At 29.7% G+C, this 16,687-nt stretch overlaps 1 protein-coding gene across 1 annotated transcript in view; it reads left to right on the top strand.

The window, feature by feature from the left end:
- The first annotated feature begins 9,585 nt into the window (after positions 1-9,585).
- LOC148284329 (uncharacterized) overlaps positions 9,586-16,687 on the top strand; it is a 42,014-nt gene continuing 34,912 nt past the window's right edge. Inside the window, exon 1 of the mRNA XM_088241562.1 lies at positions 9,586-9,765. Within this exon, the coding sequence (XP_088097688.1) occupies positions 9,586-9,765 (180 nt within the window). The remainder of the gene's footprint in view (positions 9,766-16,687) is intronic.

Genomic DNA, 16,687 nt, shown 5'->3' with positions numbered 1-16,687 from the left:
GAAATATTTTGTAAGGAAAACATAGGAGAAGTGTCATCTTTATGAAGTATTCAAAATTCAGCATTGAATTTTTTGAGGGGATAAAAAATGAATAGATTTAATGGTAATTAATCATCAAAGCCTATTAAATACAATTGATCATGATGTGATTTTAAGTCCTTACAAATTTTATTAAAAAATGCTGTTGTAATTTAAATTTATTACCTTTTTTACTTACAGTGAGTCGTTTTTTATTTCTATTATATTAAAATTGAATTGATTTCACGCAAGCACTGTATTTTTTTTCCTGCATCATCATTTTTTAGCTTAGTGCTACATTTTGACGTTTATCAAACAATAAAACGCAAACTCGGAAAAAATTTTCAGAAACCTTATTTCACTCTTAAAAGACTGTGGTAAATAATTCCTTTGCGTGGGTGGATGTAACATCATGTTACCACTGGTAAAAGACGAAATATTCTATGGTTCAGACATTCGAAAAAAACCATGGAGATATACTGTTTAATAATTTATTTTCTATAATTAATTTAAAATCACAAATACGCCGCTCATATAACGCGCGTGCGCTCTCCATCACTGACATCACGACTGAAGATTGAATCTGTTTTACACAGCACCGGCCACAGAACAGGGTATCTGTCTTCCTTGTCTCTCTTATGTAAATGTGTTGCTAAATTGAGGGACATTCATTCTTCGCGAGAAAACAATAAATATTTTTTTTGTATTAACATACAGCATAGAAATCAAAATTTGACTTTCCAAATCCGGTATGAAAAGTCCATTTGAAGGTTACAAAAAAAAGTTCATCATTTTAAAATAAAAAGAGATATATAAAGTCTTGTATACTATGACAACTAGTGTGACATCACAGCCACACAAGAGTGAACTCTAAAAAGGCTGGGCTAAAAAAAATATTTACACGCGGTGATGTTACTTTGTGTTACATCAAACAAATCACAGAATATTCCGACATTTGAAATAAGATCGTAGAAACATACTGTCAAACATTTTTTTTTCTATAACTTATACAAAATATAATGTAATGACTAAGGCCGGTTACAGCAAAATAATTTAAAATCATGAATACGCCGGTCATTTAACTAGCAAGTACTCCTACTCACTGCCAATAACCGACTGAAGGAATCTCTTCATATGTTTCTTTCGCATAAACACCAACCACAGAACAGCGTTTCTGTTTTCCTTGTTATAAGTTCTATTCTTGTGCCCTTTTTTCTAGAGTAAAACGGATTAATTGTGGTATTGTCATCACGAAGGAATGTTTATGTTCTATTAAATGATTGGCAAAATTTGAATTATCTTTACTTTTAGACCACGATTGTATAATATGCATGTTTTAAATGCATTTTGGTTTGTTTGGCCTACGTAGCATGTATTTTTACAGTCATTACAATTAGGAAGGTAAGTTCCTGAATTAAAGAATTTATCTTTATTAATAACTAATAAATTAGCTAAGGAATTGAAGTCAACGTTACTTTACAACAATGTTTTTACTATGTCCAAATATTTGTAGGCAAGCTAACCTCCAAACTTCCCCGGGAAGGAAATCCAGCCTGTATAGCATATGGACATACGCAAAACATTGTTGATTGATGTGACTGGTTTAAGAAGAAGTATAAACTCGGGCGTTACCTAGTAATTGAAATTGTTCACTCAAACGAATGTCCCCGCATTATCAAGTTTTCAGCTTTTTTACTTAACTAAAGTCAACAGATGGAAGATTAAAAGAAATGTGGATATTTAAACATAGGCAAATTGGTGAATTTTACACAAAGTGTAACCTCAAACAAAACTAACTCTTTCATACCGATAACCACAGAACTAACTATGATTTTCATTCCCCTATGCCCAGAATTCTTAGGTCTGCCAACAAACATACCAGTCTTTATTTCTTTGATAACAAGTTGTCTTCTTTCAAATAATTACTGAATCAAATCTGAAAAAAAATTTTTTTTTTTTTACTGATAACATTTCGTTGATTCCAAAAATTCAAAATTTTCCTTCTTTTAAAAAACACGCACTATCCTGGATTCAAACTAAAGATATGAACTCTTATTTTCTATGATATATTTTGTTGCCCTTTAACGATAAGGAATATTTTTATGTTTTCTTACCTTTTAATTACTATAAAAAAAAACATATTATCTCTTTCTTATGTTACACAAAAATATTATAACGGTCTATTTATTTTAGGAGCAAAAATTCATAAACATTTCTCATAAACCCACGAACAGGGCATGCTATTGTCGATTTTTTTTTGTTTACTTTTTTTTACTGTTAATATGTATTTCATTGTTATGTAACTATCCTTTATTTTTGAATACTCTGTTTTACCTCTTATGTATATTGTGAAAAAAAAAAAAAAATCGATTAAAAATACCTCTCTCCCGCTTTCATTCCGTAAGTATATTATATACAATCGTGTCTTTCTAATTTCCTTTATAATAATTTTATATGTTTAAATATGTCCTTAAAAATGCCCATTGGGCGTATATATATACAAAAAATTAATTACCTTTTCAAAAATGTTTTTAACTCTGTGTTGCAGCAAATTTAGACATTTTATTACAATTCAGCATCATCATCAAACCCCTATTCGAACTTGATGGTGCACAGGGCACTGCATTGGAACAAAGATTTCGGTTTAACGCTTTAGGTACAAGTCCAGGAACAATAAAATATTGCAGCCCAAACCACCTTTGAATCAAACTAGTCGAACCCAGAATATCAAGCATGGTAGGCGATCGGGCCAACCACTTCACTACAAGGCGGACTTTTCTGCACTGAATTTCCTTTTCAGGGTTTTAACCTGAGAGTAGAAGTATCGAGTCGAAAACGCTGGTCCAGGATTCTGATTCTTTTTCACAAACATAACTGTATTCTTCATCCGCCCAGAGAGACTGAGAATAAATAAACAATATTTTAAGTTTGTCCAAATTTTTGTAGACGAGGACTGGATTCAACTCCCTGGGGAGCTGTTAACATATCAGAGAGTTGAATCCAGTCCTTGTCTACAAAAATTTGGACAAACTCAAAATATTGTTGATAAATTCACCTGGTCCATGAAGTACAGAAAATTGAAAAAATAATTTCTTTAGTAATGTAGAAGTATAAATAATTCAATTAATTGAATCTCACCCGCATAAATAAAGGTTTCAACACTTTTACTTCACAAACATCAACAAATGAAAGAATTGAAGGAGTATAGATGTTCGAATATGGGCAGAATGGTGATAGTTACACAGTGTGTAAAGTAGCCACTTAAACCAGCCAATGACAGGTCATACGCCCAGAAGAAGCATTGACTTATATATTACCTTCTCTAAAATGTTCTTCATTTCAGTTGTAATATGTTAATGAGAATAAATAAGTTTGCAAAAAACTACAAACTAACATCAAAGGATTTCTCTCAAGCATGAAAAATATTTTTTAAAATTTAATTTCAAGTTAATGATATGCATTTACCCTTTAAGAACAATCCGCAGAATAAGACCACGCGGGAGGAATGGGACACTTTATTTATCTTCCATGATCTGAAAATTTAAATGTTTTTCAGATTTTCGATTCAGCTCGTTTTCCCTTGCGACCAGAGAGTTGTAAATTAGGACCATGAATATTTTTTCCAAACGACAAAATTATGCCAGCATATTTTATGTTCACGGATAAGATGCATTGAGCCTATAACTTTATTAATAATGCCTACTGTACAATTTATCGTCGTTTCCATAAGTAGAGACATAAATTTGAATCACATTTTCATTTTTCTTCTAAAACAATATTAAGTGAATTTTCGTGAGACTCAAATTTACAACTAAAATAAGCATTATTCATTCTTTTCAACTCCCGAATCGTTATTTATTCAGTTTTTGTAATAAAAGTATTTGAACTTGTTATTTATATAAACGATATGAAAAACAGAAATATTTTTTTTTTTTTTTTTTTTAATACACATGTTTACCATAGCACATTTATCATTGTTTATTTTCTAAATTGCTTAAAAGTTCAGTGTTGAGTCGGGACTCTTCAATATTAAAATCAATAAATTTATAAATATAACGACACATCAATATACAAAATACATTTAAAAAAAACAGTCTTTGTATACAAAAATTTGAACAAAACTCAAAATATTGTTGGTAAACCCACCTGGTCCATAAAGAAATGTAGAAATTGAAAAAACTTCAGGCGTTGCCGAGTATGTAGTTGAAATAATTATATTAGATGAATCTCACGCGCATAAATACAGGCTTCAGCTCTTTAACTTCACAAATAGCAAGATATGAAAGAATTGAAGGAATATATATGTTCAAATATGGGCGTAATGGTGAATTTTATACAGTGTGTAAAGTGGCCACTTAAATGGTATATTCATATTTTTTCTTCAATTTTTAATTATTAATGTAATGTTATGTTATATTATATATATTTTCAAATTTAAAATTTATGCTTTAATTTTTATTATTATCGGTATGTTTTCCAATTTATAAAGTGTATTTATGCTTCAATTTTCATCCTTATCGGTATGTTTTCTAATTTATAATAATAATGTCTTATTTCTTTACAATCAATGGCATATTTTCTAATTTATATTTATGTTAAAATTTTTATTATTATTACAAGCATGTTTTCTAATTTATATTTTTATTGATTTTTTCTAATGTTATTATTATTATTATTATTATTCTTGGAATTTATTTAGCATCATTTAATAAAATAAAAAAAACACATGTTAAAAAGAAGTTCCTTCCTAAACACAGGAATTTCCTAGCTAATCGGGACCTGAAACAAGGAAACTCGTTTAATTTTAAAACTGTGAAATACATAAATAAAAACATAAAAAAAATAATAAAAACCAGCCAATGACAGGTCATAAGCCTTGAAGACGCCTAGACTTCTATATTACCTTGGCTAAAATGTTTTTCATTTCATGTTTTTCATGTTTTTCATTTTTCATCAAAAAGGAGTTCTTTTGCATTACTTTTTTAAAAACCCTGATCTTAAGCACATAGAATTTGTGGAGTCTTAAGGCGACTATGCTCTGTAGGAAACAATATGCAGAGATTGGTTTCGATGATTTGAAAACAATGGTTTTGATGTTGAAGATAAAGCGCCGAAAAAGTTTCAAGGCGAAGAATCGGAAGCATTACTCCATGAAGATCTATATCAGACGCAAAATGAACTTGCAGAATCATCAGAGAAGTTGATCCTACAATCCCAATCGTTTAATTGTAATAATAAGGATACGTTTACAGTTTAATTACACTTTTATAAATACATTTTTACCAGTGACCGGGTTTTGTCGTGACCGACATCGTCAGACTGGTAGGAGACTAAACGAATTCCTTTGTTATATACGAGTGCAAGCAGGGATTATAAATCATGATTTTTTATAATTATGGAAATAAAAGAGTTAAAATTAAAATCTTTTAAGTATAAGGTAATAACAATTATAAAGATTTAAGTTTTGTTTGAATGTATATAATAAAAACTTGATATAATGTATATAATAAAAAATGTGTAATGAAACGTTCGTATTTTTATCATTATAATTAAATGCAGTTTCACCAAGAAATTTTAGTAGAAAAACTCAATAAATCGTTTAAAGTATTAGCAAGAAAATCGAGTACTGCACAAATTGAAGCAGAGAGACGTTGAACAAAAATAGTAAAAACTTTTTCAACTTCCCAATATTTATAACATCCATTACATTTTATAAATTTATTGCATAAATAACAAAACATATTTAATAACAGGGAAATTAATATCAAACTAGTGAATTAGACATGAATACAAAGCGTCTTTTGGTTAGGATAGTCTCCATCTAACATGGCTCATCCTGTTCCGAGTTGGAGATTTTTTGTTTTACAGTATAATGAGTTCTTTACTAATATAACACAATAACAAAAAAGGAACTAAGAGTACATGATTTCAAATGCGTAGCTCATTAAATATAAGAATTTAATGCCAACAAATTAATTTAGCAACATTATAGTCATTTGAAAAAAATCAAAAACTTTGTTCCGAAAATGGAAAAAAATCTAATGTATGAAGCTTATGTCAAATCTAGAATATGTTATATGCAACAACTGTGGGGAACAGAAAACCAAAATGACATAAACAGACCACAATGACACCAAAATAAAATATTAAAGCTAGTATATGACCTCCCTTATCTAACACCAACAAAAGAACTGTTTAATTCTTGTGTGTCTGTGATGTCACACTGGTTGACATAGGACACAAGACTTGATTTATCTATCTAATTTTTAAATAGATGAATTAATATTTATTTTAATCTTCAAATTGTCATTTTCACCCGTGATTTGGAAAGTTAGATTTGTATAACTATACTAAATGTTATGTTATTTATTGTTTCAGCATTTACTTTGTGGAAAAACATTTTAAATTTATTTAAAATAAAACGCTTTGTAAATTTACCACACGAGAGTTTAATACATTAAAACACGACTAGTTTTGGGTAATCAGTGTTACCCATCCTCAATTGTAAGTTTACAAAATGTTTTATTTGAAATAAATGCTAAATGTTAATATAAAAAATATTTATCCTTGCTACGCAAATAATGAATGTCCGCTAATTTAGCAGCACATCTATACTTGAGAAATTTTGAATATTCGGTCTTTTACTAATGGTAACACGATGTTACATCACCGCGCGCAAAGGAATTATTTACCGCAGTCTTTTAAAAGTTACAAAAACTAAACAATTAAATGTTCATAAACTTTTTCAACTAGAATCTTTAAAATTTATTCATAAGTTAATCACTAAAAAACTGACAAGGAAAATAGAGACTAAATTAAACAATAAACTTCCAACAATATTTTGAGTTTTTCCAAATGTTTGTAGACAAGGAAGGGATTCAACTCCCTGGGGAGCTATCAAGACAAACATATTACTACAGAGATGAAGAGCATTTTAGAGAAGGTAATTTTAAAAAGGGAATCTCACCCGCAGAAATAAAGGTTTCAGCTCTTTAACTTTACAAATATCAACAGATGAAATGGGCAGAAGATGTTCAAATATAGGCAGAACGTTGAATGTTACATAGTGAGCAAAGTGGCTACTTTGACTAACCAATGACAGGTAGATGCCTAGACTTCTATATTACCTTCTCTAAAATGTTTTTTTTTTAATGTTGTTATATGTTAATAAACTTTCAGACAAAACTAAACAAAAGACTCAGACAAACTATTTTAAAGATGTTACACTGTGTTTAAAAAGCCACTTAAACCAGCCAATGATAGGTCATAAGCCCTGTAGATGCCTAGACTTCTATATTACATTCTCTTAAATTTTCTTCATCTCTGTTGTAATATGTTAATGTTAACAGCTCTCCAGGGAGTTGAATTCAGTCTTTGTCTACAGAAATTTGGACAACCTCAAAATATTGATCCAAAATTATTCACCGTATAATAAATACATGTCTCACATCAAGTTTGTTTCTTCTGTCATATCTGACTAGTGTAGGAGCTCAGCTTAAAATGAGCAGCTTAAAATAACTAACGAAATCCAATTTTATTGTTTCGACAAAGTTTGCTCTTAACCCATTTTTTTTTAATAGGTTACTGAAATATGTATTTTGTATATTCAGATGTTTTTTTTTAAAACAACAATGGCGTTTAAATAATACTGAAATAAAGATGTATGTTACAACGAAAAAATAATAACTTCGCTTTAATAATAAATTAAAACATTAAACAAAGGAAACCCTATTTCCACGAATAAAATATTTATTTATAAAATACTTTTCATAATAAAATTCAAGTGAAAATACTTTGTCCAATTACGTAGAACAAAATTAAACCGAATAAAATGTTTCTAAGATTTTGTAAACTTAACGGAAAAAAACCTACTTAATAACATATATTTTGAAACTCTGCCCGTAAAGAAGAAAGCTTAATAAAACACCGGTCCTTTGTTTTGACTAAGAGTCTCAAAGTTTATTTAAAAAAATAACATACCCTTAAAAATGTACAGTCACATTATCTGAATAAATAAAACATTTGTTAGTAAGCACACAAGTAAATATAACACGTCATCATAATCGTTCCCTTTCCGCACCTAATGGTGCATAGGGCACTGGATTGGTTCACTAATTGCAGCGCAAATTGTTCATTTTTGTTAGGTGATGGTAAGATGATCAGTCTTACGCTTCAGGTACCAGTCAAGAGACTGTGAAATATTCTAATTTAAAAACACCCATTTAAATCAATATTTTATATAAACTATGTCGGGAATCGAACCCAACACCACCACATCACGAGATCAGCCTATAATTTCTGCCTCTATGGGGTTTCCCTGCGATTGCCTTTAGTACTTTCATCTCTGACGTTCTGAGCAGTTATTTGGTTTTTCTGTTTAGTTTTTTTATTTAGTTTTTCTACTTGGTTTTTCGTATTTTTATTTTCTCTCTATCTATCCTCGCCTCTTTTGTGACCAGTCTGACACACGTTTTGCATAACCGAATTATGTTTCCAATAATCATGTGTTCATTGTACTATACGACATTTCTTAAGCATCCAGATGTTTACTTACTGAGTTGGATATGTTCTCATCATCACTATGGCTGCATCATCTGCATGGCATTTGATGTTATTGACCTTATCTCCCTTAGTAGATTGACTATTTTTTTTTTATTCTTAAAAGCGTTTTTTTATAAATATTTATTCTGCTTGTGTAAGAAAAGGTTTTAAGCGTTTATATTGTCGTGCTATATTTAGTTATAAAGGTGCTTAACTTGCTTTGTTTCTTTGTTGTTCTCAATATGTGTCATCTTTTTAATGTTCATATTATTTATGTCCCGAATTGAGTTGTTGTAACTCTTAGGAATGTAATTCAATGTATTATACTTGTAAAAAACTTTGTGTCATATGATTTATAAATAAAAAAATAAAAAAAATAACACACGTGCCCTGGGCAAAAAAAAAAAAAAAAACCTTAAGTAGTCAAAAATCATTGTTCAATGTTCTGTTTCTATTTTAAATATAGTAGTAAATGCGCTCTCACATATTTGAAAACCGTTTCACACTAAGGGTCTTTCTATCGGTTTCACTCATACTTAATCATTTTTTTTTCAAAAATATGTTACGTACTGTGAAAATTTAAGTTTAGTCAGTATGTTGATATTTTTTGCTAGTTGTTAAACTAAATACGTTTTGCTCATTGCCATTTTAATTTTGTTATCATGTATCATGTTACAGCAAAATTAAAATGGCAGTGAGCAGGACAGTCTGGACACTCGGCGAGACAAAACTATGACATGTGAGCATCCAAGATAATAGAGTGGAGACCATAGGCAAACAACAAAGGTGTTGGAAGCCCACAAAAATGATGGATTGACAGATTGATAGTCAGTAAAACCTAAATGAAAAAAGCGAGATATGGAGAGGAGTGGAAATAAAAAAGGATCGAGCGAGGCTGGAGAAAAAGAAAAAGAAGGAAAATTTGCTTAAATAATTTAACGTGGATAATCTAGTGCTATAAATATTGATTTTAAATAGTTGATTGTTTCTTCCTCAGGTGCATCCCTGGCTCTCCGCATGATCTCAATGACCGGTGGGGGCGCCGTTCGTTCCGGAGGCTCCGTCAGCCTTCGCTGCACGTACGACCTCGAGGGGGCGCAGCTCTACTCCATCAAATGGTATAGAAACGAAGACGAGTTCTACAGATATGTCCCCAAGGAAAGCCCTCCTGCGCTAGTATTCTCCCTACCAGGAGTCCACGTCGATGTAAGAAATAATATTTTTTTTACATTGTTTTTTTTTATGTTAATTTACTAATTTTCCAAATATTTTTTTTTGCCATACTGACATATTTAAATATTATTTCTCTCGCTTTGATACCGTCAATGTATTAATAAATTTATTAATTTCATTGTTTTCACTGTAATATCTTTTACGTAATAATTTTCTCGTTTACTATCTTCTACGTATTATTCTGTTATATCTATTTTAGTGTTAGTATCTTCTAGATATTTTTTTTTACTTAAACTGTCTGCTAAGGGTATTTTTAAACTTAAAGGTCTTCTTCGAATTCTTTTTTTCATTCTCTTTTTAACTTCTACATTGTATGAATTTTCAAACATTATTGTATTTAATGTTTTATTTTTTAACAAGACTTTTTTCAGCGAATTATTTTTTACCTTAACAAATTTCCACGTATTTTCCTTTGATTTTAATGTCATTTACATATTATTTAATGAAATCTTACCTTTTTTACGCAATATTTACCCAAAACTACTGTCTTCAATATATTATTTTTTGAACTTTACAGTCTCCCAGATATTTTTTAAACTAAAGCAAATCACTTATGCGTTTTGTTTTTTTTTCAACTCTTCTGTCTTTTTCATACTATTTTTAAAGGTATTTTTTTTTAAACTTTAAATGTTTCTCAGACTCCTCAGACATTTTATTTTTTAAGTTTTACAGTTTTTTACGTTTTATTTTTTAATCATGAATATATTTGTATTGCACAACATCGGGCCAAGAGACCCAATTACAGTGATGAATTACAGTCTTCCTACTTTTTTTTTTAAATTTACTGTCTCTCAACATTACTGTCCATTAGATTAGTTTTCTCAAACTTTCTAGTCAACACTATTATATTTTTTTAAATCCAACATTTTTTTACGCTGTATTTTGTAATCGTGAATATATTTTTATTGCACAACAACGGGCCAGGAGGCCCAATTACAGTGATGAATTACAGTCTTTCTACTTCAATTTTTTTAATTTACTGTCTCTTAACATTACTGTCTATTAGATTAGTGTTCTCAAACTTTCTGGTCAACACTTTTTTATTTTTAAAAATTAAACAGTCTTTTACGTTTTATTTTTTAATCATGAATATGCACAACAACGGGCCAGGAGGCCCAATAACAGTGATGAATTGCAGTCTTTCTGCTTAAAAAAAAAATACTGTCTCTTAACATTACTGTCTATTAGATTTGTTTTCTCAAGCTTTCTAGTCAACACCATTATATATTTTTTTAAGGTTAACTGTCCTATGCGTTTATTTTTTAAAAATTAAACAGACTTTTACGTATTGTTTTTCATACTCAATGTGTATATGTCTTTTTTTTTCATAAATAAACTCCTGTTTTTAAATTATTATTTTTCTAATTTCGCGCTTATTTTTTTTTTTATAACTTTCATAAAAAGTACATATTTTTTAAAAATTCTATGCGTATCTACTTTTACACATTTAGTAAATATTATCACTGTAACTCTCCAAAAAAAGAGACTAATACCCGTATGCAGAGACAAAACTTAAGGTGAAGAAAGTACATTTAGACTTACTTCAAATTTTTTTATTGAAATATTATTTTTAATAGTTTTTAGTTCATTGGGAAGATTATTATATTTTTTTACACCTTTCAAGACAAAGCTATTTTGACTATGACCTGTGTGGAATTTCGGAATTTTAATAAAGTGTTGGTATCTGAGTGACTTATTCATCTCAAATTCTTTTATTTTTTATTTTTTATAAATTTGTAAAATAGAATTTATTTTATCGAGTGTCTGCTGTATGAACCTTAAATATTTTATAAAGACTTTCCGTATTGAATGTTGAAGGTTTTTCAAAAATTACTTAAATAATTTATTTTTGTACTATTTTAAGAGGGTTTAATTTATTTCATTTGACGTTTTAAATACTGTGCACATATATATTTGTAAAAACATTATTTCGGTGATTCGATTCTGTGCTATAAATTGATCAATATATAAAAACGTTATTTTCGTATTTTCAATGCTATGCTATCAATTTGGAAAAACGTCCCTTTCATCTAAGAGTTTATCTTTGTCCCTTAGAGTTTTAAATAAAAAACGCTACGTGAGTCGAAGAAGTGTTGATAGGTGAAATTAAGGGCGGAACGAGGAGAGGGGGTGGAAAATCGGTTTTCATCAAAGACAGACCATTGGAATGGAAAAGACTACGTGGCTAGGGTTGTTATGTGTCAGGGGTTTTGAATTACCAAACATTTATTTAAAATATCACAAGAATGAAGAGTGTTGTACAAAATAAATGCATGTCTTGAAAAAAATAATTACCCATGTAATTTGCCAGATATTTCAATGGAGATTGAGATACGTTTTTATAAGAAAATATGGAACTCCAAACGATTACAGGACTAAATTTAATACAACATATGGGTAAAACATTTTTGAGAAAGAGATATGGAAGTCTAGGCATTTACAGAGTTTATTACCTGTCATTAGCTGGTTTAAGTGGTCATTTTACACACTGGGTAACATTTACCATGCGGCCTATGTCATTGACATATTCCCTTTCAAGAATATTTTCCCTCTCTGTGATAAAAAAAAACTGATTTTAATAACTCCCTATGAAGGAAATCCAGCCTGTCTACAGTCCTTTGGACATACTCAAAACATTGTCGATAAATAACTCACCATGTCCCTTCCTTGCACTGAGTTTACTGGTTTTCAAGAATTCATTCCGAGCCTTAAAAGGAAACGAGGTTTGACTTTTCTTCATACAAACGTTTTCCGTATTTTTTCCTGGGATTTTGGCTTTAGAGTAATGTTTTTTTTACACGCTATAGATATTAACCATTGGCGTGTCTCTATTGTTTTACCAAAAAATTAGCGAGAAAGTAACTTTTAAAATAATACTCTTAGTAAAATAAGGAATTGAGTTGGATATAGGGTGCGGAAAACGGGAATACGATAATATTAATATTAATATATTGTATGTAAAATAACATTAACATATAGTAAAAAAAATATGTTCAGTAATTACTCGTCACGTGGGCTGTAAGAACATAAGTATATTGATGTTTTGTACATGTTTTAAGCATTTTGAAAAAATTATAACCTGAAATCGAGCAATCTACGCAGATTATAATATATTTTTTAAAAATAACACAAGATTTTAAGGAGAATTACGGGTAGATCTTAAATAAATGAATACATGGAAAATAAAAATCGACCAAAATTAAGGAAATTAAAATTAAGGCTCGAGGACTTCTACCTAAGCCTTTTCTTGGAAGATCTGAGTAAAAATTATTTTTGAAAGTTTAATCTTCTTCTTTTTCTCAATTAAGATCGATTAATTTGGTATCAGCTAAAAGCTTAATCCTGAGACTTTGAGTTACAGCTGTTCTTCCCTCTCCTTGGTGGTCTTCCGGGCAGACGGCAAACGGCCGGGACTTCGTGGGCAATGGTATATGAGATTTTGGAGCTGTCCAATAATGGAATTATTGACGTTATCTCTCCATAATCCATTAACTATGCAATGGGTATTGCAAATCCGTCCAACTTCTTGACTCTAGATTCTGCCTCTTTTGGGTTTCCTCGCGATTGCCTTTAGTACTTTCATATCTGACGTTCTGAGCAGTTATTTAGTTTTTCTACTTGGTTTTTCGTATTTTTTATTTTCTCTCTATCTATCCTCGTCTTTGTTGTGTACAACATGATTTGGTCTAACACACGTTTTGTATATCCGAATTGTTTCTAATAATCATGTGTTTATTGTACTATACGGCATTTCTTAGGCATCCAGATGTTTACTAACTGAGATGGATATGTTCTCATCATCACTATGGCTGCATCATCTGCATGGCATGTGATGTTAATGACCTTATCTCCCTTAGTAGATTCACTCCTTTTTTTAAAAGGTTTTAGGCGTATAAATTGTTGTGCTATATTTAGTTATAAAGTTGCTAAACTTGCTTTGTTTCTTTGTTGTTCTCAATATGTGTTATTTTCTAAATGTTAAAATTATTTATGTCCCAAATTGAGTTGTCGTAACTCCTGGGAATGTAATTTAACGTATTATACTTGTAAAATACTTTGTACTATATGATTTATAAATAAAAAATTTAAAAAAACAGTTAATCATATTAAAAACATATTGATCCTAGAAAGCAGTTTTTATTTATATTTTTTTAATGGCTATAGTCAATTTGTATAAATTGTATGACACAGTTAAAATATAAAATAGAATATAGCAAAAGTTAAAGGATATGATTGAATGTAATAAAAAAAATATTAAAAAAATATTAAATGTAACTTCAGTAGATTTCCTGTTATAGGATTTTAAAATGAGATCGAATCAAAAACACCCGTTTTGGATTCTAGTTCTATTTCACACACATTACTGTGATAAAACTAAGACAAAAACAACTCGTTAGATGACTGTTTATGAATAAAATTATTTTAATTTTGCGTTGTCGCGGTTGCCAATACGTTATGTAACAATATTAAACAACATGGCCGCGTTTGCTTACAATATAATTCTGCCATGTTTTATGCAAAATTACAAAACCCTTTGACTTATACATTACCTATTGTTTTAATCACAATTTTCTGAATAATAACTTTAATCAGTTCATTTGTATTCCCATCTATTCATTAAAACTATGAAAATTTGTCATTTTAATATTATCTTAAACAGAAATGAGGATCTAATATTAGTAAATATTTATAAATAACCACTTAGCGACTGTATACTTTTTGGTTTTAAAATTATTCAATTTTTATAACATTCAACCTCTTAGTTCCTTGTCTTCCTAAACTCCTACCCCCGCCAACTTTCTAACATACCACTAAATATTTTAAACCTTATTTTAGTGCAGATTCGGACATGGTGGTGTTTGCATCGTCTTTAACTCTGCGTGTAATTTACGTATTTTTTCGTCAATACCATGTTTATTACGGTGATGGTAAAAGCGAAAAAATATTTTTGTGCTTGCAAGTTGCTGTAGTGAGTGTCCTGACGAAGAGACAGTTACGTCCTGAAACTGGTAGAAATAATTCAAAGTCAGTAAAAAGTTATATACTTATATATACTAGCATAAGTTCAAATGTTTGACTACGAAGTAAATGCTTTAAACATAAATAAGAAAGGAGGAAGTTCAGTGCAACTGGAAATTAGATATTATGTTTTCTTACGCGCGGTATAAATTATACGATTTAATTTAACGGCGAATTATCTCGAAAATGTAAGAAAAAATATTTTGTTTACAAAAATGAGCAGCCTCGAAGTAAGTCACTAGTTCTCCGAAATCAACCGATGACGGAGTTTTGTGATTAATTTCCAGTTACCATGAAGCTAACCCACCAAGCAGAACAACTCACAGTTGATAAGTCAGTTGCGGTCCTGTGGCTAGTGTCTTGGACTCACGGATCAAAGGTCCGTGGTTCGAATCCTATTTACCCAACTCGATCCCATTTTCCGATAGTGAGTTATTTACAACTCGTTGGAAATGGCCCTCAAAATTAAATATTTGGGTTGATCATAAGAACGCAAATATTTCTTTTTCAAATAAAAAAAAAATCCTGTGACGTTACAGGCGGATTAATTTCAAAATCATACAACTTATAAAAAATATCGCGCTGATAATAGATACATAAAAAAATTGGCTTATTTTGATAGTCTACCAACAAACTATAAAAAAAAGGAAAATCACTGATCATTTGTATTACCAAGATTCAGAATCGAATTATAATAAATGCCTTATTTAGAATTGTATATTTGATGTTTTTTTAAAAATAACAATATACAATCAATTTTTTTTTTTTTAAACCTATTTCTGTCTAGTCATATATAGGGCTTGTGATCGGTTATTGGCTAGTTAGGGTGGCCTATTTACATGGTGAATTACATTCACAATTTTGCCTGTATTTTTTTTCAGTTTCAGTGCTATAGAAGAGCGTTCATTTTGTGTTTTTAAAAATTTCTAATATAATTGATTACCCACGAAGTCTAGAGACTTGAATGGAACACCATTTTCCAATATAGGTTTATTTTACCCACTGACATAATTTTTTTTGTATGTTATACAAATAATATGCAATTATTGATTACACTAGAACTCTGTTTATCCGAACTCCAGTCATCGACATTGTAAATATCCGGATCAGGAAATAAAAATAAAGGACATGTTATAATAAGGGCTCGTTTCTTCGTCAAAGCAATTAACTTTGCTCGACATGTTTTTATGTGATAACGTCTGGCGCTCATTAATCCGGGTAATTACAGTTTTACTGTACTTTTTAATCGTTTATATAAAGTACTGAGGAGGTTTTTTTTGCTTTTTTTTTATTTGAAGATCTTCCATGTTGATTATTATGTTAAACATCCACATTTACTCAATTATTCCATCTGCTGACTTTTATGAAGTAAAATAGCTAAAACCTTTTTTATCTGAGTGAGAATCATCTAGCTGAAATTTTTATCGACTTGTCTGATTAAAAAAAAAAAATTAATTAAAATTAACAAGTTATATAAATCAATTAATATTTTGAATAAGTCCAAATGGTGGGGTAATTATTACAAACGGTAATTTTGAAATCAGCAGTTTACCTCAAAAATGCATTTTTAAAATTTATTAAATAATAATTTCATTTCATTTCAAATATCAATAAAGGATACTGGAAGAATGCGAAAGATATAAAAAAATTATGTGCTAACATTTAATTATAATAACAAAAATACTTTATAGTTTTATTCCACTTTTATTTATAATTATTTTATAAATGTTTTACCAGTGACCGGGTTTCGTCGTGACCGACATCGTCAGACTGGTTCAAAATTTATAAAATAATTATTAATAAAAGTGGAATAAAACTATAAAGTATTTTTATTATTATGATTAAAATGCAGTTCTTCCAAGAAATGTCAGAAGAA

This window comes from Micrasema longulum, unplaced genomic scaffold (assembly GCF_059751315.1).
Source record: "Micrasema longulum isolate JH-2025_06_02 unplaced genomic scaffold, ASM5975131v1 h1tg000131l, whole genome shotgun sequence".
Taxonomy (NCBI): Eukaryota; Metazoa; Arthropoda; class Insecta; order Trichoptera; family Brachycentridae; genus Micrasema; species Micrasema longulum.
The sequence above is the reverse complement of the archived record's forward strand: the minus strand, read 5'-3'. Positions and strand labels throughout refer to the sequence as shown.